At 40.6% G+C, this 26421-nt stretch overlaps 1 protein-coding gene across 2 annotated transcripts in view; it reads right to left on the bottom strand.

Moving 5' to 3' along the window:
- The window catches only part of DLG5 (discs large MAGUK scaffold protein 5), a 112118-nt gene that overhangs the window by 52040 nt on the left and 33657 nt on the right, over positions 1 to 26421 (bottom strand). For both annotated transcript variants that reach the window (XM_064464907.1, XM_064464908.1), the window contains exons 2-4: positions 17888 to 17956; positions 6117 to 6282; positions 945 to 1088 (exon numbers count right to left, since the gene is read on the bottom strand). In XM_064464907.1, the coding sequence (XP_064320977.1) occupies positions 945 to 1088; positions 6117 to 6282; positions 17888 to 17956 (379 nt within the window). The remainder of the gene's footprint in view (positions 1 to 944; positions 1089 to 6116; positions 6283 to 17887; positions 17957 to 26421) is intronic.

Raw genomic sequence — 26421 nt, 5'->3', positions numbered from 1 at the left:
TTTTTTTTTTTTTTTTTTTTTTCAGGATAAAGAATACAAGTGCTTCATGTCAGCAATGAACAGACATAGATGATTCAGCCCTGAAAAAAATTCCATTTACTGTACGGAACGCTAACGCTTTGCACAGAATTCCCTAGCAAATTAAAGTACTTGGAAATGTTCAAATGCACCTAGGAATAAAGCTCTTTGTAAAGAAGCCATGCAACTTGCTACATCTGTACCTGGTGACAATCTTTAATACTATTTTCAGATTTTCGAAGAAGGACGTAAGGAAATGATGCCCATCTTTAAAGGCTTGAAGAGCTGTCAGTGAAAGTGCTCGGTGAGAACCAGCAGCCCCCAATGAAAACACATGTTGTCATTAAACACTTGTCATATTTTATAGTGTAGATTTAAGTGAAATAAACCTCAAACCGAAAATTCATCTGCATTTCTGTTTCTGAGCTGTCTTCAGGTGAAGACAACATGTTCCTACTTGCATCAATGACTGTTTTTTCAACAGAAATACCACCAATTTCTCCCTGTTTTATCATATTTTCCTAAACACTTGCAATTGGTCTAAACTTCCACAGGTCAGTGTAAGAGCTACCACAGCCTATTAAAAAAACACTAACAAATTACTTTCTCTCAAACGATACTCTGCCTTCCAGCCTGACGGTAAGGCTATCGGATTGTAACTGCGAGTCAGGAACTGGGCTTTCCTTGTCAGTGTCCCATCAAGACAGAGATTTCTTTTTCCAAATTCTTCAGAATAAAACAAGCATATACAAACTTCATCATTTCAAATAGGCCAGCAATGTTTTATCTGATGCATGCAAACGTTAATCTTGCTATTAAAGTGGAAAAACAGAATTTAAAGAATTATTTGATTACCATGTTCTAATACTTTATGATCTACCACAGGCTGGAAAACTCTTACCTCATGTAGCTTTACTAATACTTACTGATAAAAATCTGCCTCTTTTGCTGCTTCTTCACACCTTTTCAGTGTCTTGGTGTGTTGATTCTGCAGAGACTGTAGGTCTGACATGGCCTTCATGCACTGAATCTTCAGTCTTTCATAATCATGATTTGGTTTTGGACTAGGCCTAGCATGGAAAAGGAATACGAAGTGGAACATCAGCTATGAAACAGATGAAGTCTGGGAAATTACTATCCAATAAATAAATAATATCACACAACTGTTGATACTTAGGTTATATTATGCTTTACTTTAAACACTGACCAGTTCACATTAAGATGCAACCACAAATAAAAATTCACTGACTTTCACCTGTATTAGTTTTATACTGAGACATAACATCTAATAATGAGACAGTTCTGCCTAACACTAACGCAGCCAAAAATAATCCGGAGCATGGATGTATCTCTCTTCTGAGCAGCCACATCATAGAGCAGAACCGTCACTTGATGCAAGAACAAGTCAATCACGGAACACTCGGCTTTCCATGTCAAAACTCTCAAAGAAAGCGGGGCTGAAAAGAGGCTGCCATGGTCAAGTGGGGGCCGCACGGAGACCTGTGCTAGGAACAACTTCTCACCCAGGCAGCGGCTGGAGGAGCTGGTCTAGGGCCCCCTAGGAAAATCAGCACCAGGGTTGAGAGAAGGAATTTCAGTGGCACAACACACACATCCACCTGTGCGGGCAGGATTCGACCCGTTTGACTAATCGAGCATTGAATTTAACTAATTTGACCGAGTCATTCTGCTGAACTACATGTCTGAGTATTACCATGTTCTTTTAAACTACTACAAATGAATGAGAAAACATGCCAGATCTACCTCACGTTTCCATAAGGTAACCCAAATGTTGTTCGATATATTGTATTGGAGAAACTAATAATAAAATCTCCAGTAAGCAATTTTCAGTGAGCTGAAAGAAGTGAAAGCCAAAGTCAGGTAGAATAAAATGTTTGACTTAGATTTTTAAAAAATATCTGGATGATTGGGAGAGGAGAAATTTTCTAAAATAATCTACCTTGTCACGCAATTGACCAACACAGATTATGTCTAAAATGTGTGGTCATTGCACGTGACACCTTTATTTATTAGAAAAATCGTAACTCGTGCTAGAAACTAAATTAGCAGGATTATGCCTGCTTGTTTTGAAGCACAAAGCTTCTAAAAGAGACTCTAAATTGAACTGTTCCTCCTCTACACAGTCACAATATTTTTGCCCCATTGAATTTTCCAGTTTCAGAATGAAGCTTCTGACCGCGTTCCCTGCGTCATCTCCTGGGTCTCCTGTAACTCCACAGGCAACGATAAAAAAAAAAAAACCCAAACCAAAAAGAAAACAAAGCTTTCTAATTTGACTCTGTTTATTCCCGTATCAGATTTGCTCCGTCGCTGCACAGAACACCCCTTCTCCCTCCCACCTCGCCCTCTCCCAAGCGGCTTCGCTGTAAGCGCGGCCGGAGAAGCAATCAGAATTCTCTTTGCAACACGGAGTCTGGAACTGAAACGCAGCTGGCAACTGAATCGAAATGCAAATGGTTTCACATTGCTGCAGTGGTAAGAGCTGTTAAAACACCCCCATGCCAGCCACATCTGATTCACGGACTTTTAGGGGGTGTGTGGGTATGACATGAAGGTGCTTTTAGACAACCCAGTTGCGCTGGGGATGCTGAGGAGTAAGGCCCTCAACTGCAGTCCCTCTTTCTGTCCTTTCTCCAGAGAAGTGCTCCTGGGGAAACCAAAACACCTTTCCTTGACTGGCAGACTTCAGCAACGATTAAAAATTCATATAAAGTAACCAAATATTCAAGTCACATCTACAAGGATGTCTTCTAGGATTTTTTTTAATTCCCTGTTTAGGGGTGTGAAAAGTAGTAGTGTGTTACTTGTACAGTGTTACAGGCTATTAGTGGAACTACTGCAGTGTTGTTATTTTCAAACACAATGCTAGTTATCATAAATAAAACTCAATCTGAAACATTCACACCCTTGACAGAATTACTAAAATCTCAAGTATTGATTGAAATTAGACTTTAGGGTGAAATTATTGAAAGTCGACACCATCTGTCCACCACAGTCATTAAAATGACAACATTAAGTGAAACACAGTTTAACTCTCAGTTGAAGCGTGAAGCTTAGACACGTTAACACATGTTCATATTAAGCTTGTAATAATAAATTCATATTTCTGTAAAATATTTGAGTGTATGAATTTTTACGAAAGCGTAACTGTTAGGTCAGTCTCAAAGCTACGCTGAGAACTTGTTCTACGAGTCTAACATCCATCACCTGTATTTCATATATTGCTGAAGTAAACTAGCGTTATTCTAAAAAGAAAGAGATAAATAAAACTAATCCTGTAAACATACAGATTTACAGATGTAGTAGATAACTACAGAAATTAGCCTATCTACACAGTGAGGAAGGAACAACATCCTGCATTCTAGCTCATCTACATGAAATAAACACCTGGATAGCACACATTTCGTGCTAAAATGCCTCACAAAACACAGAAAACTATGATTTCAATAAAGGAGGGGTGTCAGTTACTGTTTTGGAAGCATTGGTTCAAAACGTTAACAAAATTTGAAATGCTGGTGTCAAAGGTCCCAGTGTTCTTCTGATATTCATATAACACCACCAACAATCCTTTGTATGCCAGTGGAATTAGCCTGAGCAGAAATCAAGGCCACAGTGAGACTGACATTTACGTGTATCTGGCATTTATGTGTATCTGTTGCCGACATGAAAGCTAATGCCAATGGCAGATCCAACGTTGTGGGCAACGCCAACCCAACAACTTGAAAATGTTTTCATTTACTACTGCAATTCCACCGCCACCAATTACAGACTACACATAAAGCAGCCTCTTCTCAAAGGCAGTTTTCAGGGGGTTTATCTGCAATTCTCTTTTACTACTGCCTAAGTAGTAAGGACAGCACGTTTAAGTCTAAAACGCACCTTGAGCGCACTAAATCATTTGGTGAAATCTTTCCTTAATCACCACAACACGTGCACGCGTACAGTCACTGTCAAGTGACACGAGCCCAGCGTGAGCAATCCAACTCCTCTCCAGCAGGATGACACATGTTCATCTGATTCAGCACATCACAATCCACTTCTGTGGCTGCTCTTCTACTGCTCTAGACTTAGTCAACACTTGCTTTGGAAAACAGCTCTGGGTTTTGCAACCACCAGCGCGCGCAGCCAGCGCAGCCCAGCCTGCAAATGCGTTGCGAGCTGCAACTGTTATGAAGCACGCTGTCGTGACGTGTCAGGATTTGCCTCTACACCACCTGTGTTTGGCACAGCCACGGTTAGAGCAGCATACCCAGCCAGGAAAGCAGAAGCCCTTTTTGGGTCATGAAAGTCACCATCTAAATAACCACCTTTCAGCTTTCACATTTCAGCCTACCAGTTTGCGGTGTCTGCGCTTTGACTCCTGGAAGGCTGAAGATGAGTTTTGTATGAGGAAAGAATGCAAAACAAAGTAAAAAAAAACATGCCAGCAAGCTTTCAAAGACCATAGACGTGTATGTGGATGGCAGGAGTAGTTGCTTTTATACTGGTTAAAGAAATCAACTACTAATCTTCATTCATTTCCCACTCTTCAAATATTTAATTGTTTGGAAGGCAGCATCCTCCATCTAACATATACTGTCCAAGCACTACCCAAATGCAATGATGAGTTGTTCTTTAAGCTGCCAACTTCTGTATTTTCCATAACAAATCCTACACCGGCAGCAGAAGATTGATTTGACAATTAAAGGGCAAAATCTAGGGCAGTCTGGAGGACAGCTCTTTAGAACTTTATTAATAGCATCCTGGATTATAGAGAACATTATTGTAAGCTGTAAAATCCTCCATGCCTGAGCTCTAGTGACTTCAAATAAGAAATCCCTCTGTAGAAATAAGTAACTGGAAGCTATGCAAAAGATGTTGACATCTGACAACCTATTCCTCTCCTCTCCCCACAACACTTGGAGACCTCAGGTAGAACACAATGCTCAAAGTAGCCCTCAGTACTCACAGGGGGAGGAAGGGGGCATTTAGATGGGGAGCTAAGGAGTGAAGAAACCACCCAGATTCTCTCAATGCCATTTCACTGGTTCAAATCTTGACCTTATCTCTTAAGGACAAAAAGTTTAATTAACCACCGGACCATGTACAGATAGAGCTGATGAAGTAACAGATACAAACAACAATAATTAAAACATTAAAGAGCAGAGAAGCTATGCATCATGGCAACACCTCCCAGAAAATCTTTTCTTTGCTCTTATTTCAGATTCAGTGACAGACTATTTTCCAAGGTTCAAAAAATATCTGTCTCATGTGCTTAATGCAGGCAAAAAGTACCTGCTCAGTGTGCCCAAAGTCACATTTATAGACTTTAGCAGATCTTTTACCCTCTAAAACAAACCGGTTCTGTTTCCTACCCAATACATTCCTTGTCTACAATTAACTCATACACTCCCCGAGTACTGTCTTCTTCATAATTTATCAACACTCAAATCAGAATGAGCTGCACAAGGCTGCTGGCCATTAACTGACTTTGAACACATGTTATTTTCATTTGGCAGGACTCAACTTCTCAGTAGAAGAGAGTTCCTCACTCTCAATGTGTTAATGCTACACAGTCCCTTAATATATGTATGCCAGAAAGAATATCTCCTAAAAAACAGTCACTCCCTCAGCAGAACTCCAAACCCCTCTCTCCTTGCAGAAGCACAGGAATAGCTGACATTTTGGTTCTCTCCTAGTTTCTGTCCTCCAGCCAACTATTCAGAGCTATCTCCCTTTCTTCTCTCTTGCTTTCAAAACAACAAATGCTTCAGACATGGTCCTCTTTCTCTGCCCACAACATAATCCAGGAAGCCCAAACAACTTGTTTGCTTTCTTCCCTCAACATAGAGATGAGCCCTACTCCCCTCATTCCCACAGGAAAATTGTTGGAGAATGCAGGAATAGGCATTCCACAGGCAGTTCTGAAACCTGGACGTGCTAACCTACCTACACACGCATCACCAGGATGCGGGTAGGTTACAAGCAACGTGTATACACTGCAATATCCTTGCTGCTTTACAGGCAAGCAGGAGTTCAGTTACCTGAAAAACACTACTGAGGACTCAATTAAAATGACACATTTCCTTCATTTTTACCTGCAGTCATCAAAAGTTGAGCCAGGAGATGAAAGTGCAAGTCGCTTGCGCAGCTCATCCCTCTCCCGAGTTACCTGACGGAGCTGATACAATATCGTCTCCAGCTTCTCACTCATCTGTCTCGTGTCTATTACAGGTGGCGGAGATGATGCTTTCCCAGTCGTACCTGACCAAGAGATAGATAATTGGCACTCAGAGATCTCCTCAAAAGAAGAATACAACTTCACTAAAGAAATTAACACTCATTTTAAAAAATCCTTTATTTTTGGTTGCAGAACCCTGTTCATAAGTGAAACAAGTCATGGAAGTTTTCATCAGTGAGGTGACACAGGAACAAGTCCGGCTCAGTCAGACGCCACGCTAGCAGAAAGGCCCTATCTGTGCTGCAAGTTAGTTTGCAGGAGTAGGTTCCTCGCTAACTCATGAACTTGCAAGCTGCCTAAAAGGCAAGGCAAGTTTGCAGTCACAATTGCAAACACCCCAGAAAGTACCATCGCGACAGAAGTCATAGGTACAAAATTATTTCCAATGAAGAACCAATTTCTCGCTGCCTTTTTTTTTTTTTTTTTTTTTTTTTTTGGAAGTAAATTCCACCCGCGTCAACTCACCCCGGTGACAGCAGAGAAACTTACAGCACAGGGGCTCTTTTCCCCTTCCTGTATCTAGCAGCACAGGCACGCTACTCTGCTATAGGCTACTGCCAACATTTATTTTTAACACAATCGTATGCTCTCAGCATCACAGTTTATCAGCCCAGTATGTGAAGTTAAAGATTGGACCTGCCAACAAATCATGAGAAATGAGCTTCATTTTTAACAACAGTGGCTAAAACGAGCACATCGCAATCACTGCAACTGGACTACACATCAAATTTCCTCTAAGGGGCAGTCATACATTAAAGAGTTTCCTGGGATCTTTTAATTCTCAGCTTTCTTAGTATCAAACATGAACGATGATGCCTACTGTCTTCTCAGACAGCTATACCAGTACAAAGAGGTCTTCTTCCACCTGAGAGATGAGTGCGTGGTATATTATATTTTGCAATATGCTGACAACTATTTCAACTGGAATTTTAGTTCTGCCTACTTTAATCCCAGACACATGAGAGCAAACTCAAAGATATATATCACAGATGTGAAAGATAAAGGTCTAAACAGATACAGGAGATTACTATTTTCGACCCAAAAGAGAAATTTGAGAAATAGTCTGCATAATTATACCCTTGAAACACGGTGCTGACATTTGTACTAACTTGTTAGGATGTACCTTTTTTATGCCTTTTTTTTTTAATTAACAAACAAAAGATACAATAGTAGAATAATGCTCTCTAAGCACTGTCTTTTCAAAGGACGAATTTTAAACCAAGTAATTTCATCTGATCAAATGCTACTGAGTTGCAAGGATTGGCTCTTTAATCTCTAAACCCAGTTCAGGAATGTACTGCAGAATGGAAAAACTCCCTCCAACTTTTAAGCAGAACTACCTGTACTTTAAAGTTCCCACAGCAAAATAACTGCAGGGTCAGGGCTATCATACATACAGCATCGAGAATAATAGGATACTTGTTCTTATTCCTTTCAGCTGTTACTGTAATTCTATAATGAGAATTTATGAGCACAGGCTGTTCTTTTAATCTATCACATAATAATGTATGTAAATGCACTAATAGCAAACTGAAGAAATAAAAAACTGCAGGAACAGCCTGCACCCCGCAGAAAGACACAAACTCACACTGCTCAAAAGAATTCTCAAGGGAAGCTGCTTTAGGGCTTCCTTCGACGGCACTATTTCACTCCTCTGTCCAGATGGAGTCCCTTCATCCATATGGACTAAGGATCTCACACTTTTAAAACACAGTTATCCTTTCTTTTTCTAAAAGAACCATTCTACATAACTTTTAAGGCAAAGTTATAGAGAAACTAGTAATAATACAAATGAACTCTTCTAGTCTCATGATATAGGGAATAAACAGAGAAACAAACCAAATGGGCAGATAAAAAAAGTCAGAATAAGTATTCATTTGGAATAGTTTGGACACATTAATGAGCCGGGAATTTCACAGACAAATGAAAAGGTAAAGGCAGACAAAACCTAATTCAAGCACTGACTGCATGGTCTTGGGTACATTCAGTGGCAACCTGCACATCCTCTCGCTTGAGGTTCAAGGAGGTAAGAGTTCCACCTCTGCTCCTCCTCCTCCTCCTCCCCCCCAGCTTTGACAACATCCCAATAACAATTTTCTTCAGGCGAGGAGAACATTTGCGCACACAGTCCAAAACTGTGCCAAGCAAGACAACACTGCTTTAAATAAAGACAGGCTAATTAGCCTTAGGAAAGAAGCTTTCTTGACTAATGAGAAGCCATTCGTCTTAGCACCAGAAAAGGTTATTTTTCATTAACTTGTCTCTTTTTACAAGTACATCAACAAATACTTTCATCTCAAATGCAATGATGTTGTTGTCAACGCATAAAACCAGCCAAGAGATGTATGCCTTTTAAGTGCTTTAAAAACACACATCAATACGATCCAGATATTCCCCCTCTTATCCTTAGAAGACGTCCAAAAAGTTTATCTGCGCTGGATTTACTAACAACTTTACGTTTTCAAGAGTTGTACAAAGGGTCTCATAAATGTTAAATCAGGTTTGCGGATGTTCCAAAATATAATTTAAAAAACCAACCTCAAAATAAACCAACCAAAAAAAACCACCTAAAAACTTCAATAAACTCCTCTTTCATCAGAAAAATTCAATACTCTTCATTTCCTTTAAAGGGGCTTTTAGAGCTGAATACTAAAAGCCTTTTATTGCATCTGACATCCTGATGCAGTAGAAAGTGACCTGTGCTATCAGCTTTGTATTCTTTTTCCACCTGACTGCATACTTTGCACAACAGTACTTCCTTTCTGCACTTTAACCAGTCAAACTGGTCTTAAAAGGCACAAGCTTAAAGGCTAATTCTCCATTACCCAAATTACGCCACCGTTCAGTAACTCACCCGCTTTCTCAGACAACCTGGATTTGTGAAAAATGTATTTACTGCACGTCCTGCCAAGCGCAACCCACTCATCTGCTTTACTGAGCCTCACGACTCATTTTTCACGTGAGCTGCGCTCGGAGAACCCAACGATATCGAAGTCACCTCCCCGGCAGCCTCCAGGTAAGCGGCGCTCCACTGACACCTGCAACAGCCTGCCAGCGGGCGCGCGTCGCGTGGGCAAAACGCGTCTCGCCCATAACGCCATACATGCATTAAGTCCCAAGTATGCACTGACTTAATCTAAAGCAAGACTTTGTTAAACTGACCAAGATGTACCATAATGCCAAATCACTATAACGTTGAGGTGGGAAAATGGGTACCAATGCATAAACAGCTACTTTCAAGAAATACCATTAACATGTTTTGAATTATAATAAACTCATTGCTCTCTGAGAAATACATTTGTATGACAGGTTCGACTAACTCAAAAGGCGGTCTTTCACAAGCTAACGGAATGCCTGAATTTTATGATTATTTTTTAAACTCATAAATTTGTGCCAATTCTTGCTTGCAAACAAACAGGAGACTACTCGCTGCGCAGTCAAGCCTTTTCATTGCTTTCGTTGATGGAAAAAATATAAAATCAACAGGGATGTTCAGAATATTGTTTCTTTATGGCCTAATAAATCATGACAGAAAATGTTAAAGACAACTTGCAACATGTATTGCAAAGCACATTCAACAGGGTTTCTCTCCAAGCTCCGGAAGGGGTAGGAAGTAAAGGCTATGCCTGCTATAGGAAAACGCGTGCTAAAATATTTACTTTCTTTCAATAATTTATGAGGACTAGAACAGGATTACATATCAGAAGTTATCATTTAGATACATTTCTTCAGGTACATCTTTTGAAGTGGTCTTAATATAGCAGAGAGCACTGAACAGGATTGCATGTAGGTGAAATAAAACATGAGTAAAAACAAGCAGCAGGACATTGAGGAAAGGAAACTGAAAGCTAAAATAATGAACTCTGGAAACAGTTTCATCTGACCGACAGAAAACCTAATAGGTTATGAAAGCAGTGAAGATCATGTAACACGCAAGGACAAAAGAACGGGTAGCACTTCAGTATTTGTTTTAATGCAGAATATAACAAGCTAAACAAACCCACCAGCATGTAAAACAAACTTGCAACTTCAGTAAGTTGAAGACTTTTAAAAGAACTGAACAGTGGTTCTAGAAAGATCAGTATGAAAGAAAAGCTACAACCTAATACTCAAAAATAGCAAGAAGGGGAGAAAAAAGGACAGATATGTCAATTCAAAAAGCCCTTGCAGAACTTTGCTGAGCTAAATCACAAGAGAGAGTAAAACGTGTAATCATGACCAAGGAAGACACTGCTGAAGCTTCTGGGTTTGAATATTCAGGAGCTCCCTGGTGGGAAAGCTCAAGCCCTACTTCTGCCAGGCTTAAAACCGCACACTTAAAGCATAATCTAGGCAAGAGTGTCCAGTCTCAGCCCGAGGGGGACAGCGGCCAGGGTCAACCGCTGCACAACGACCAAGGGGGTGAGACTCCACTGGCGCTCGTTCCTTCACATCTTCACCTGCGGAGGAGTTGTGAGCATCGTCTCATCATACTGTTTTATAGCCCCAAAAGGAAATGGCTGACACCAAAAGGGTTTCCTGAATGGCCTCAGGGAGCAGCAAAAGACGCTGTGTTCCCGATGTGCTGTCAGGAACACAGGAGATGGGTATTCACACATGCTCTATTTCCATTCAAATCGTAACAGACCAACCAAATCTTCAGCAGTTCCTCCAGGGAGCTGCCAAATGTCAAGATGATAACATAGCAAACAAAATACCATGAAGTGGTGGGCTATTCATTAGTGGTTCCCAAGCCCTATCTATGCAGAACCCTTAAGAGACCAAGAATTAACTCAAACTGATTTGTTACAGGAAATGTTAAAAAAAAAAATAAAGCCCCCAACCAAAAAAACCCAAACAAAAGCAAAAAAACCCCAGCCCTTCTCCTCCAAGACCGCACCAGCGTACATCAGCAAAGTTAACTTTGTTGTTGTTACTGTTGGTTTTTCCTTTGAAACAGGACATCACACCCATCGGGTAGTTCTTGGGTGCCTCTGAAGTGACAGAACTTGAGAGAACACCATGCATGACTAGATGACAACCCATAGCTGCCGGGAAATGGATGCCACAGAAGTCAGTGATAAGCCAATAGCACTAGTCAAAGCACTTATTACTTAAGAGAAGATGGCTATTACCTAATTTTTGGTGTGTTTGTTAAAGAGATTAAGGATTAATCCTAGAGACGTCTACACGATTCATGAACAGAGTGAAACAGGAGAGTGAAGTTACTTTCAGTTTGTGGAAGAGAGTGTTTAGTTCCTAAGTTGAAAGTATTGTTTCCAGTAAACTGACCAAGTACTCTTCAGATCAAAGGACAACAAAATCACATAGTAAATAAATCTACAGAAAGACATTTAATTAAATCGAGGCCAAATTTTACAGGAAAATGACTTCTGAATAGAGAGACTGGCGAGGAGGCGGAACGTCAAAGGCAGTTACAGCCGAGGATCCTATGTGGTATATTGGTTGTGGTCCCGGCCCCCTTCCTCATACATTTGTGGCTGTTCAGCAGGTGTAATATTGCCACTTGTTCCTTTGCCAGCATGTGTTAACTGCTGAGGCATCTTTACCAGATATAAATGTTGTGTTTGTGGTGGTAAAAAAAAAACAACAAACAACAAGAAAGGAAATGAGAGATTTCTATAGGCTGGGGGGGGGAATATATAAATAAACCACTTTTTCAGACAAAGAATGAGTCTTTCATCTTTGACTAAAAGAGTATCATAAACCACACCTGCAACTGAACATGTCCTGTGAAGAGTGAAAACAAGTACTTTGTTATAAACAGCTGTAGAAAGTGTGAAGCAATAAACTGAAATCACACCAACATAAAAGGACAGTTGTCCAAACAGCCAACACGAAAATGGGGAATGAATGACTACGCATTATTGGGAAGGAATTATCATCTGACGGGAGGGGGTAGTGTTTGTTTTGGAGTAAGAATTAAGGTCCTCAGATTAAGTAATCTGAATTGCAGTTGGTGAAAAACTATCTGTAAGCAGCCTGTCATGCTGATAAGCTAACAAAGTGTTAAGCAAGAAATACTGTCAGCTGAAGTCAAAGTCGGACAAGCTTGGTGGTGTCAGATCTAGACCACCTGATGGCTGCAAGAAAAAGTTATAAAATTGTAGTGCCAGTGGCGGTGTTTGTTACAGGCTGGCATGTAGCTTCCCACAGGAAAACGTAGTACAGCGCTGTGAACAGTGAAGAGCCAGAAAAAGCACTTACGACTAAAAAAGTGATACCATTTGCAAAGAACTGAACAGCTAGAACAATAATATTCTAAGTTAAAGGTGATAGTATGCGATGCAGAATGAAGAGGACCCAAGACTGAAAGCTGTAATCACAACAATGCAGGGAGATCTGGCTGTGGAAAGAAGGAAATTATGCATGTGGAAAGACAGGAGGCCTCTTCTGTTCCAAATATCATCTCATTAGGATCTCAGTATATTTTCAAAGAATGGAAGAGTATGCAACGCCTTTCCGTTAAACACTCATCGTGAAAACGGGTAAGGCAGGCTACCCTCAGAGCCACAGCCCGACTCCTGCACACGAGCTGCTGGTTTCTTTTAAACAACATTTCTTTAAAGAAAAACGTATGTATGTGTGAATACATACATACACACACACACACACACACACACACACACACACACACACAGTGTGCATTGAGGAGCGGGAGGAAGAATCACATTTTTACAACGCTACAGGAAAAACCTGAAGCTTCATAATGGTACTAGGGTAGATAAAACATGGCTCGATTCCAGAAACTATAATCCTGTCATGGTGTCGTACTGCTCAGGCCAGTAATGTGTTACTGGTTGCTGTAAGGGTATCCAAGGTCTCGAAACATACCCTTTAAGTCAGTTCACCAAGGCTATTTTACGCAACATGGGCCAGAACAAGAACTTACCTGGCTATTGTAAAAAGGAAGAAAGGAGCCTGATTTTGGAAGAAAAGAGCAAGGAAAGTAAAAAATAAAAAAGATGGAAACTGGCAGTAGAGTAGATAACCACAAGATGCACAGAAACTAAGAACACCGTGTTATACTTCCCACAGGAAACGAATGTGATTATTTCAGGCTGAAGTATCGTACTAGTAGGGTGATACTTGGCTAATACATCATCTACAGATCATCTCTCAGAACACAAGCCTTCCATCTTTCCTTACAGATCCAGAAAGTTACCTGCTAGGATACAGAAAGAACATGTGGTCCAACCCCGCTGTTCAAGCAGGACCACCTAGAGCCAGTTGTCCAGGACTATGTCATTTAGGTTCAATTCAGTGCTTGGTGAGCATTTATCTTCAAAATTATAAATGTCAAAGGACTGAGTGCGCTACACAAACTGGTGCTTTTTTCTTTGCCTTTTTTTAAGAAGGGGGTCTTTATTCTCTGTCCTTTTCCTCTCCGTTATCATGACCAGTCAAGTGGGAGACTAGCCAGCAACTGTCACGTATAGCTCTGTTACTGGTTTCCATCCAATTCCTAAGTGACACTGTTGTTCCGTGCTTGGCACGCCAGGCACCGAATCTCCATAAATCATTATTCTGATGTCAGAAATGCAGGATTGTAGCTTCATTCAGAGAGTCTGCCGGGCTAGGGGAGTGGGCGGATGAAGGATCCTTCTATTTACACACAAACATCTTCATGATCAGCCAAGAGCAAAGAGAAAGGAAAAACAGAGGGAGCATGACAATTTCACAGGGATTTGTTCCTATGGGGGGAAGAAGGTGGGGCTGAAGCCCAATGGTGGGATGCAAGAATTAAAGCTGTTTAGATCGTAGCTCTTTTGGAAGTTAACAGTAAATATTTGCCCTTGGTGCCATCAAAACTACCTATTTTACATGCCCAGCATGAACTTTATTAAACATGGGAAAGAAAGGGAAGCAAGCATAGGGGAAAAAGGAAAATACTGTCAGCTAAACCAATTTTGAATGGTGAGGAAAATATACAAGAAAAAAAAACTGTGAAGAGCAATGATCTGTCACTCTATTTTTATTTACATAATACAGATCCGAAAGAAAAAAGGCAGGTACTCCTATGGTCAAAGCAGATAAAGCTACAAAGAGGAGTTTATTCTCCAGACGTACCACCCTGCTGCTACCCTGGTGGGCAAACTGGCTTCCACTCAACCGCTTGTTCTACCACATGCACATGAGGCTGGAAGTCCATTCTTTCTACATCCCTCCTGCCCTGCAAGCCCATCTAGGCAGGGAAAGAGAAAAAAAGACTTGGACTGCAACACCGTACTCAGGACAGGCTAGCCCTAAACTCTCCTCTGAGTCACATTATACAAGGTGCGTCACTCCTTGCTCTCCTCTTCTATTATGACTACGACATTACTGAAGACTGAGAGAACCCCAGCGCATCTGGTTGCTCCCCATAAGGAAACTGCTCCGTAACTGTTCATCCATGCTGCTGCTCCCCATGCTTCCCGCCCTGTCCTCTTTCAATGGGAGAAGCAGAACTGCAAATACACCCAAGACTGGGACACACTGTGGGTTTATACAGTGATAAAATGATGTTCTCGCATCTCTCCCTCTTCCTTTCCAAACCCTAACATGATGTTTCATTTATCTGACTGAGACTGAGCCCGTGATTTCTTAGAACTACCTTTTAAGAACAGTCATCTTCATACTAGTTAAGCTTAGTTCTTAGATCAGGGTCTTTTTTTGGAAAATAAGCCCATTGTTATGCACATCAGCTTCATAAATGAACTCTGAAACCCAGGGTAGCTGTAAAACATATAGAATCATCTCATTTCACATCATTTCACAACATCTGGGCTTACTTGGAAGTATTTCAGAATAAAATCCTTTAATTAAAATGCTGGCAGCGGAAACCACCTCCAACAATAGCCAGGGCGATTAAGGTTGGGAAGAAGAGATGAAGTGCATGGACATACCCTCCTCCAGTTACTTTTATGAATTATGGAGTCCGAAGACTACAAATGAAAGATTGTATTTTCTCTCCTAACTAGAAGATGCCAAGATTCACTCTCTGCGTCTTTCTCTGGGCTTCATTAGTGGCCCCAATACCTTTCTCATTTCTTCTGAAAGGTCAGATGGGTGAATGTGTTTCTGAGCTGCTCGACAAACAGAAGCAAGGCAGACCAGAAATAAAAATTTGTTGAATATTAACTAAAACCAGTGTTCTGAACTCAGGAATAATAAAATAGGTCCCTTCTCTTCCCCATGAGGAAGGCACATGCGAGTGGGGAAATGAAAACATTCCTTTACATGCATGTGTGCGTACATATAACTGTCAATGTTGAACTGAACCTATTCCAAAGCTTACATTGTCTCCAAACCATGAGCTATTTACCTTTTTTCACTGATGCATTCATTTCACAGGCAAAACTTATAATTTTCACTGCACAGAACTACCCTTGTGAAAGTGTGTTCCAGCGAGATGGGGACGAGGCGGGGGAAGATGTATGTAAAATTCCTGAAACGCTATAGCAACTCAGTATTTGTTGGGATTCCATTCAAAGAAGTCATATGAAGCCTTCGGGGAGCTGGCACGCGACCAGTTTCAGTTATGATGGTTTGTCATTCAACAAATCAGTCAGTATTAAAATAATCTGACTGCAGCTTTGAAGTGACTTGCAAACATGTCTGTTAGGATATGGTGGTTATTAAGCAAAGAAATTTTGTTATTGATATTAGATCACATTAAAAAAATGTTATCTCTTGCAGAACAAGATGTGAGGGAGAGAAAACGACTGGGGAAAAAAAAAACTATACTCATGAATTACAGGTCTATAACCAGGCTATAAAACAAACACGCCAGCTTCAAAGAAATGCCCTGGCTGTTCACATAGTAAATATGAAACACCTAACTCACTTCAATCATTTCAATAAATCAAAACTATGGAGGATACTAGATTACAAGTTTTATTTAATAGTGGGTCAGTGAATTTTTAGATTATTAATAGCTTTGATCAATGCAGACACCAAAGGCATAAAACACTTCCGAGGACAGGCCTTTAGGTAAAATAGACAGATCAGGATTCAGGATGAACTTCAATACTTTAGAACACATATAAAACATAGTTCAGAAATAATTTAATTCTGCCTCATATATGGGAATAATGGATGCCTCAGAAGTAACATGCCAAATCCTAAATAAGTGTTCAGAAACAGGAACCCCGTCAGGTACTATGCCACAGGAATTTAATAAAACACAAAATAGAGGCCAGGTATCTGTAGCTTGGATGTGGTCACCGTTAAAGCAGAAGTTCTCTCCTGATGGCAAATGCTAGCTGTTCATCTACCTACCTTTACTTCCAAAATGAGAAAGGTCAGGTACAAAGAACTGAGTACGTGCATTCACAAAGTTACAAAAACTGCAAAAAAAAAAAAAGGTTTACGTGTACCTTCCCTTTCTAAAATCAGGCACATGGGACTACAAAGGACCACTTGAATCTTCTATCTCAAGCATCACTTCATCCAATTAAAATACAAACTTACCAATTTCACCTTAGAAAAATTTCCTTCTTTGGAAGGCTCTTTTTTAGTTTTTTCCTTTTTTTTGGAGTCTGGTTGTCCTAAAAATTTAGTAGCTTCCTTCTTCCTATTTCCAGCCCCAATTTATTCATAGCAAATTAAATCATACCCTTCCTTCAGGTAATACCATACATGTGTGATCTTGCTAAAAAATAAAATTTAAGAAGATTTAAAAAAATCAAACATGTCACAGCTTCCTGTATTTTCAGCAGATAGTTCAGCCAACCCTAAAAATTTTGTTCCTGAATGCTGGAGTTAAAAGTTTGACTCAATGACTGCAACAGATGTCTGCCCACATCCTTAAACAGACAACTGACTTGCCTGGTGCTGTCAGGGAAGTCTGCAGATGCCTGACACAACATTGGAACTTTAAATATGCAAGAGCCTACATTCCCTATCCAAGGCAAGGGACTTTTACATAGATTGTACAATCAAAGTACTTGTGTAAGTAAAGAAGAAGAAAACTAACAGCTAATACAAATATTCCAAGATCATCTTGCTGTTAAAGCTCTTTTGTCCACGTTTCTTTTACTCCAGTTTTGTTGGGTTTGGGTTTTGTTTTGGTTGGTTTGGTTGTGTGGGGTTTTTTTGTTTGCTTTTAATATTTTGTCTTGCCCAATTACATTAAAAACAGAGAAAATGAAGCAATTCATTGCATGCAGGAAAAGCAGGGTTAAAGCTCGCCGCCACTTCCAAAAGCTTAAAACGCTATGACCTTGGCTAATATTTTTTATTTCTATGATGTTTTTGACTGGCTAAAATTTTCACATCTACAGGAATATATACATACACATATATGCCTGCCTATACATATTTTCATATGCGCAGACTTGTACAAGCCTAACATTGCCATTTTTACATCATTTTACTAAGTAATTGACGCGTAATTACAGTTAATGCAGCCAAACGTAACAGATTTTATTGGCAACAACTACACACAGCCATGAAAAGGCTTCACTCGCCCTACACAAAATGGGTATACCTCGTCCTGGTGAAGATGCGTGGTTACAGCTTATAGTTCAACTGCTTTGATTTTATGAGCGGAATCCCTCTACCCTTCCCAAGGGCACCCTCAAAAACCTGTTCTCCCAGCTCCCAAAAGACACACTCGTTAAGTTGTTCGATTAATACTTTACTCACCAATGCTACTCAGAGAGCTGCTGCTTTCAGAATCAGAAGGCATTATGGACAGCACGCTGTAAGTAGACCCTAAAATTAGAAAAATAAAGACAGTGTTACTTGTCTGTCTTTTCCTCTCCCCAAAGCAAGTTAACCATTCAGTTTTGTGATACTGTAGATGCCAAAGGCATTAAATTAGAGAGAACACCTCCCCAGCGCATAAAAATCTAATAGGAAAAGTATCATTTGTAAGTGAACGCTGCACTGTGCGCTGAGTAGGACATCAGTTTGGATGAAATGGTTAAAGTGAGTTCTGCAAAATATTGAGCTAAAACAAGAGTTATTCCAGATGTGCTGGAAATATAGAGTTTCATCTCTACGTGACAAAGATTGAGTGATACATGTGACAATAGTCAGAATCTATCTTGGTTTCTTATCTTTTTACACGTAGCAGCTCCTGTTTCATTGTGTAACTGATTTGTATTCTCATCCTCAAACTTCCTTCAGACTTAGAAATTTCATTTCATTAGTAACCACATTTTGCTTGCATCCACTTGCAGCTTTCAGTATCTGACCCTAAAAGCAAGGGCCTGCAAAGCCACCTGCTGATAGCAACAGCAAGTTTTTTCACTTATTAACAGATCAATAGACAGAGGCACCTTTTATTTTAGTTATTTTACAAGTATGCTAGCTTTTACTTCCCAGAAGAACTAGAAAAACAGGTCCTACCTCAAAACCTGACAAACCGAACAGCTCCACCATCCCTCAAAGAGGACAAACACCCGCAGCACAGACAAGGAGCGATTATGTGCAAAAGCCATCAGAAACCTGGTCCATTTTCAGCCCTAGCCAGGACGTGAGACCTGCCTTCACAACAGCCAAGCTCAAAGACAGTTTCAACACTTCCAGGAGCTGCCTTTCCTAGAGTCCTCCTCCTTACGGTTCAGTATTTCTTTCTCCCACTCTCTTTGAAATTAAGAAATAAAACCTGAGAAGCAGCATGAGATTAAAAACATGGATCTACCTTTGAAATAGATTAAAGAAAGGACAGGCTGGAAAATAAGAAAGAAATCTGCTCTGCTTCTTACTAAGAAAAGACGTGACATCCGTAACTCCCATGGTGTTAGATGAAGGAAAGACAAGGTGTCATAAGTTTACCAACAACACAAGCAATAACAGCAAAGTGAATCAAAAGAAAAAGGAAGCTTACTTAGGGCCTGATCTTCAGCTAGTAAAGGGACATGGACCCTGACTTTAATGGGGTGTGTTTGTTCTTCCTGACAAAGAATGAGGCTCCTACATTTGATAAAAGGAGCGCTGTCTAGGCCAAAGCAAACTTAAACAAGTATTTGAATGTAAAGAAAACTCCCTCCAAGCAAATTCTCTGGTTCTGTTAGCTGACGTTGCAGAAGTAAGTACCAGAGAAGGAAATTAATCCTGAAGGAGACTGTTTAACCTGACAAATCCCTGTGAAAAATTATTCAAAATATATTGGTTACAAATAAGTCTAGTTGATTGTACGGGTTGTAAGCTTTTTGTTTTGTTCTGATTTTTAAATGAAACACATGACAAGCACATCACTGCCACATTGGCTTCGGAAAATCAAACCTGCTGCGTATTTTTGCTTCCATTTCAAACATTTTCACATACCTGAAGTGGTGTTCCTATCTCATTCAAGCTTACTAAAAGCAAAATAATTTCAGCACTAATTAAAATCAACCTCTTTGGATATCCTAAACTCTTATGACTTGCAGTATTTCTCGTAGTCTGGACTAGAAGGATTAGAATGCTAAGGGGAAGTGAAAAAAGCGGACTCATATATTAAAGCAGGACATCTTTATGACAGACAACGCGTACTGAGACTGTATCAAAACTGTGGGGGACTCAAGCACAATAAAATCTTGTGCCAAGAAGCGACACCTCGTTATACTCAGCAATTTAAGGCAAAATTGCCCAGTTCCTCTAGAAGATTACATAGGAGTCTCATACCTAAACAAACTTTCACTGACTGTTAGCTGCTTTCACTTCTTTTTAAGAGTGGAGAAAGAAAAGACTCAGAAATCTCTTCCTCTTAGCTGATATTGCTTTTATTTATCCTCAAGAAGCACTGATCCTCTTCACCTTCTCTTCCTGCATTAAAAGCCAGAGCCAGGAGTTAGAATGAGTTAAATTCTGCTCTCTGGAACAGATAGAGAAGTTTTGTGAAGCTGACTTCGTCAATGGAGACACATGACTCTCCCTAGCCATGTTCCTAAAACATTAGCTCAGCTTTGTAGATGCAAGATCCGGCATGCATGGCATGTTACCACAAGAAAACATACAACTGTGAAGAGGAGAGGAATCATCTGACCCATTCATAATTCCTAACGAAAAATAGAAGGAAAAAAAAAAAGCTAGTGGCATTTTTTCGCTTCCAAGGGTGTTTGTGAGTATGTTTGGTTTTGGTTTGGTTTTAAACTACACAGGATATGAGTCCATTATCTGTACATGTTCCATCTTTGTCATCAAAAGCGGTATCAGTAAGCATCAGATACAATAACCAGCAGACACTACATCACTTTCACAATATAAAAATTCATCTTTAGGTACTGAACTGATACACATCCACGTATTCAATTCAGGCTAAAGTAGCATCGCACCTGACACATTCGGCTTGCTCAAGCTAGCAATGCCTCAGTAGTACCTGAAAGTGCTCCAAGGCAGCGCTCCCCCACTCTGTGGGATGCCTCCTCACCTAAACAAAAACGCTCCAGATCACCCCAACAGGGATTCAGATACAGGCAAAAAGGCAAGGAAAAAGGCATGTGCTAATTTCCATAACCAAAGGCACTTGAACACCCTGTTTATTCATGAGCTACACAATCATGGTATTTTAAGAAATTTGTTGCATCGACCACCCCCCGCACACCTTGCCAAGCAATTTTTCACTTTATTTCAAATTCTCAAAGCTTTATGAGTATCCGTCTTATCAAACTGCACAAAAAATAAGATCAAAACCCAACAAGAAGCCGTGACTACTTTTTCAGGTTAATGTTCAAAGTGCTTTGCATGCCCTTCACCGTGCTTTTCCGAGTATCTCTCTACCCTCTTCTTCCAGTAGCATTCACCTCGCATGCCAAAGTCCCCAGTACAAGAACTTGCTACATTCGGTTTCAATTCACTGACTCATAACACTCGCTGACATATTCTTTAGGTTCAAAATGACAACCTGAAACTACAGGATTCTGAGAAACACTCACTTAATTTAAACAACAAAAAAAAGGTGACCTGCCTTTTACAGATACACATTCATAAGAGAGGACCAAGAGCATAAGCATCGTGTCTTTGCATGGCAGACTTGCTTTTGGGACACATCTTTTTTGCTCATCCAGATTATGTTTTGGATCCGTTCCTGGCCGTATTAAACAGCTTTGGCAGAGCAAAGGGATTTAGAAACTGCTACGGTATATACTTCAGAATGTCATTTCCTTCTGTTTTTCACAATTAGAGCAAGTCAAATTTCCTTAAGTTATTACTGTCGTTATTAGTCAGATGATAGGAAGGCCACTTAAGAACTCACAAATTCAGGAAAGGAACTAGTTCCTTAATTGTGGAAGTGACCTCCAAGGACAGCAAAGAAACCGGATTCTAGCTTGCCTCTATCTTTCACACAATTTCCACAAAGAAGCAGTGTTATATACCTTCTTTCTTAAGAAAGACGATGATGGTGGAGCAAAAAAAAAAAAACGAGTTACATGTCCTAAGAAGACACCAAGTGTCTAACCAAGCCATTTCCTCATCAGCAATGCCAAATCTAGAATGATGGAATTAAATTATTAGGACAAAATTAAACAGACCGTTTCTCTCTCCTGTGTTTCTAACCTCTGAATCGTGAAACAGCATGTAACACTGGGCATCACCTGTACTTCAAGGAGAGACTGAAAAAGACAAGCCAGCTAATCTCAAAGTAAAGCCTCCAAAGTAAGTTTGTACTCAGTACCTTCTGCAAGAAAGCCGCACAAAGGATCAAGTGAAATTTCTGCTAGGGCTAAATGCTAAATTATTGAATGACTTCTGAGAAAAACACACCATGTTCGAATTTCATTATGTGGAGATAAGCTGTATGTTAGGATTGCCATGGCTGTGCAGAACCTTCTCATCCTCCTCCATACGCATACGTACACAGGCTCTGCTCGTGGCTCTAACAAATAGCGTATGCCAGGGGAATGATGTAGTGGCAAAGCAAGACACAGGGACTCAGCTTTCCAAAAGCCATTGCACACATAATTTCAATTCATTTTTTTTCCCAAAATGTAGATCTTACTTTCAAATATTTACAAAATTATATTTATAATTCAACAGAAAGAAGGCTACTTCATCTCCCAGAATTTGCTACATTAACTCAAGTTACTGTATAGGAATCATTACTCCCTCAGACACACACCTTCAGCACACGGCCAAAGAGGGAGACATACCAAACCTGCTTCAGTGGGTGAAGAACCAGGGTTTGATTCAAGGAGCGTTAGGTGTTTCATCCCACGAGATGGGGAGTGCTCTGGTCTTAGCTGCGCAGCCCTTGGCACGTCACCCATCTTTAAGGACTGCATTAAGATCTGCAGTACGGCTGACTCCTAAATTAAGCATGTTTCCTAACTAGGAACACATAAGCTCATTGCAGGGCCGAGCCTAGAAGGAGCGCTTCACCGGCACAAATTTTGTTTGCTACACCTCTGCTTTTAAGGATGACATGAGACAACTCCCCATGCTCCCCTGCTCTGAGCTTCCACTATTAATTAAACTCTGCTCTTCCTCCCCACTCCCTTCCCAGCACAGTGACTATGAGCTGATTCAACTTCTTGTCAGCAAATCATTTTTCCGATGGAGGTCCAAGGCACCGGATGAGGGGGCAGTGTGACAAACATTTGTTTACCCACATCTCCATGCACCAAACCAAACTGACTTTGGCAGGGCTCCTACTTGCTGCGGGGGAGCAAAAGATTGATTAAAACTGGAAATGACCCAAGTTACAATGTTCCCACTGCCTTTACAACAAACAAAAACTGCCCAAGGAGCTTAAGATCACATGGATCTGCCATGCGCTGTCTCCGAGGCTGTTCTGTGCTTGGCAGCCTGCGCGGCCAGGTTTGTCAGAAAACATAAGACACAGTCATTTCTTGCAAGTCGTGTGACGTTCGGATGCTAAATTCTGACCTCGCACAAAACCTTCAATTGGGTGTTTGCTCCCATCCATGTCATATTTATTTCAGGTGTTTCACAGACATTTACCTTTAAGGATATGAGTAACTCCAAGAACAGAGGTACAAACATCAGTAAAACAGTAGTAGAGGTCGTCTCAGCAAAAGGCTGCTGCCTCGTCCCCCATCTGCTTTTCAACATGGCTTTATTACTTATACTGCACTCCTACAGTTCCTTAATACTGTGCCCTGCAGCACAAAATCCTCTTATTTTTAGGATGCCACAAAAGCTAAATGAACATTAAACAGCTTTCTAAATAATCAAGCAGCTCAAAACTTAAAATTTTTTATTGCCAAAATGCCTCAGTCCGTAACAGTTTCACAGAGACAGTCAGGGTCAAGATGTTGATTTTCCTTTTGCAATGGAGGAAACATTTTACAACAACCTGTTTATTAAATACTGAAATATTAGTATTAAAAATGCAGTTTTGTAAAGGATGGAAACTTTATTGCTTAAGCCATCTTTCAATTCTAAGCAATGACGAATAAACTCTTGTTAAGGGCAGACCACTTCACACATGAACGAGGACTTTGGCACCTTTCTCTGAAACATTTGGTATAAGCAGCACGGGTTTCAGAATAACAAGTCAGGCTGATTCTGATTTAATATGACAACTTCTGTGTAGGTTTAGATTCAGAAAAGTTAAGGAACCTGCTGGAGGCCAGACACCGGTAAAAAAAGCCCTGAGTTCAGGTGCTAAAGTTCCTAGTTGTCAGTCATACAGTCAAGTACAGCATTTGATCTTCAACTGTTAGAAACAACACTAGACATAAGTATGTGTAAAATTCCTATTTTCTTAGCAACATCTGTTGAAAACGCTTCACAGCAGAACAAACTCATGGATGGGTATCTCTAAAAACACATTCCTAAGCGTACCCTCTCTAGCAACACTACACGCATTGCTGGCGGTGTTTTTTCCTTTAGCCAAGAAGCAACACAGTAAGTTACACAGAAAGGAATTTACAACCTCCCTTTAAGAGAAATCTAAGTCACTGGACTACTGTTGTGCATCTCACCACAATGTGAGTTATGAAAGGAAGCAAGGTTGGTGCCTTCAATAAAAAAGCAGAAGAGTGGCTGTGAGAAAAGTAAGAGGAGAAGGCATGAGACAAGAGGAAGAGGCAGTTCATCTTTCTACACTACCACTTCATCCCACGGATGCACTAGCTGCTGTCCACCTACTTCATTAGCGTTATTTGGTTTTGTTTACTGCTTTCTGAGTGTTGGTCCAATCACCCCTTTTCACACAGAGGCACAGAAAAGATGAAAAAATCTTTACACATCTGAATTTGCATGGCCTGATTCACAAAACACACATGATGACACTGCTTCAGCTGGCAGCATTAAAGCTAGTTTGCCAAGGACATAATGCTCTAATAATGCCTTGAAGAGGTGGGACAGAAGCAATTATTAAGACCCAAATCACCACAAAGTTTTATTAGCAGGATGGCAGCTATTACCAACTGATAATTGCAAGCAAAGAGGTAGAAAAGCTTATGGCTGCTTAAAAACCAAACAAAACCACACCCAAGTGTACCAGGTCAGCCAGAAATAATGCCCCTTGCAACCTTCCAATCTCTCATTTCTTTCTTGGCAATTTATAAAATGACTAATTTAATCTCTTGCACTCTGTGAAACCACATCAGAAGTGATTAAATATATCTGCTGGAGCAGTAGGACCAAAGATGCAATCATAATTGCTGCTGCTATTACTTATTCAAAAAGTCCTGCAGCAATTCAGGTTCTGAAGCAGAAACAACTGCTTTAACCTTTGTCTTCCTTCTTTTTGACTGGGATGGCTTTTAACTCTACTTTAGTGAGTGCATTTTGTCTTGACAAGTCATTTGTCTCCAACACTCCATTTCAGCTGAGAACTGCAACAGCAAATGACCATGCCCTCCTCTCACAGCCCTGGATTTCCATTAGGTAGTGCGGCGAGATGGGTGATGACTTCTCAACAGTTATTTTAAGGCTAACAGCAACATACCTCGCTACTGTGAAAATATCAGTACGCAAACTTATATTACTCAGATTCTGGCAGAAGAACAACTTTCAGTTTATAGAGCTGCACGCACTGCCTGCACTGCTATCGTCCCTACAAGAGAAAAGCATATTTTTGTAGGCTGACATTCAAAAGGCGGAGAAAATAATAACCGGCTCCAGATTCTTTAGCCTCAGCATTTAGGACAGAGAGGAAAAAGCTGCACTTAAAGTCAAGTCTTAGGAAAACTGCAATGCAGGTGGGTGAAACAAATTGTCACCTGTTCCAGCTCGGGTGGATTTTACAGGTGGTCCTTGCGTTATTAGCAACACAGCAGTGCTGTCTTCTGTTCTACAAACATCATGCGGTATTACAGCTTATCAAGCAAATACTGACATAGTTCTCATGAATTATTTTAATATAGCTGCTTTAACAATGCCAGTTAACCCACTGTTCCACTGGTAAAAAGCCCAGTGCATCCATTTATTTTTTCTTGCTTCTAGCCATCAGAAACATTCGCTGGATTATGTATGATAAGCCAAAAGCAAAAACAAACAAAGAAAACCCCCACAAAACAAACCCACCCCAAAACACACACAATAGCATTATACTTCTTCAACAAGCTCCCTGCAGTCTCAAACTCCGTTTTTCTTAAAGTTATCTTCTTAATCTAGATTACTCACTAAATTGTACAGAAGAGGTTATAATTAATTTTGTTTATTGAAGTAGAGAGATGTAAATTTTCATTAAACCTCCCAGATTACTAAAATGCAGTGGAGGACGTTCAACAATCCCTCTCCCTCTAGGAAACGAAATCAGATAACCTAGGGCCTAAATCCACTTGGCAAGCACGTGCTCCTTCAGCCCTCCATCCGCTGTGTCCAGCAAAACAGCATTCTGACCACTCGCTGGATATTCCAGGTACTGCTGAGGGGCCCGAGGCTTCTTCAGCTGGGCAGTGCAGTGATGGCAGTCTCCAGAAAGCAGCAGGCCCTCGTGGACCCACACAGCCTTGAGCACAGCGCTCTTTGTCCCTACAGCCATCGATGAGATGTCACCTCCAACAGGGAGCAGCTACAGATTCCTCTTTCTGTAGGCGCATGGCGGCGGGAAGGCATCGGCGCACCACCCACCCACCCCACCCGGGGAGCACCTGCAAACTTCACTTTGTGTGCTCTGTAGCAGTGCTCAAAGCACATCCCAGTCCTGCCTACCCTTACACCTAGCCTGGGCCATCTGGTCCCAGCTGCCTATTCCTCAACGCTGCCGCATAGATCGTGGTAACTCAGATCCATCTCTCTCTAAAATTTTCTCATCTGCCCTTTACCTAGATAATGTC

This window comes from Phalacrocorax carbo, chromosome 13 (assembly GCF_963921805.1).
Source record: "Phalacrocorax carbo chromosome 13, bPhaCar2.1, whole genome shotgun sequence".
NCBI lineage: Eukaryota > Metazoa > Chordata > Aves > Suliformes > Phalacrocoracidae > Phalacrocorax > Phalacrocorax carbo.
The sequence above is the reverse complement of the archived record's forward strand: the minus strand, read 5'-3'. Positions and strand labels throughout refer to the sequence as shown.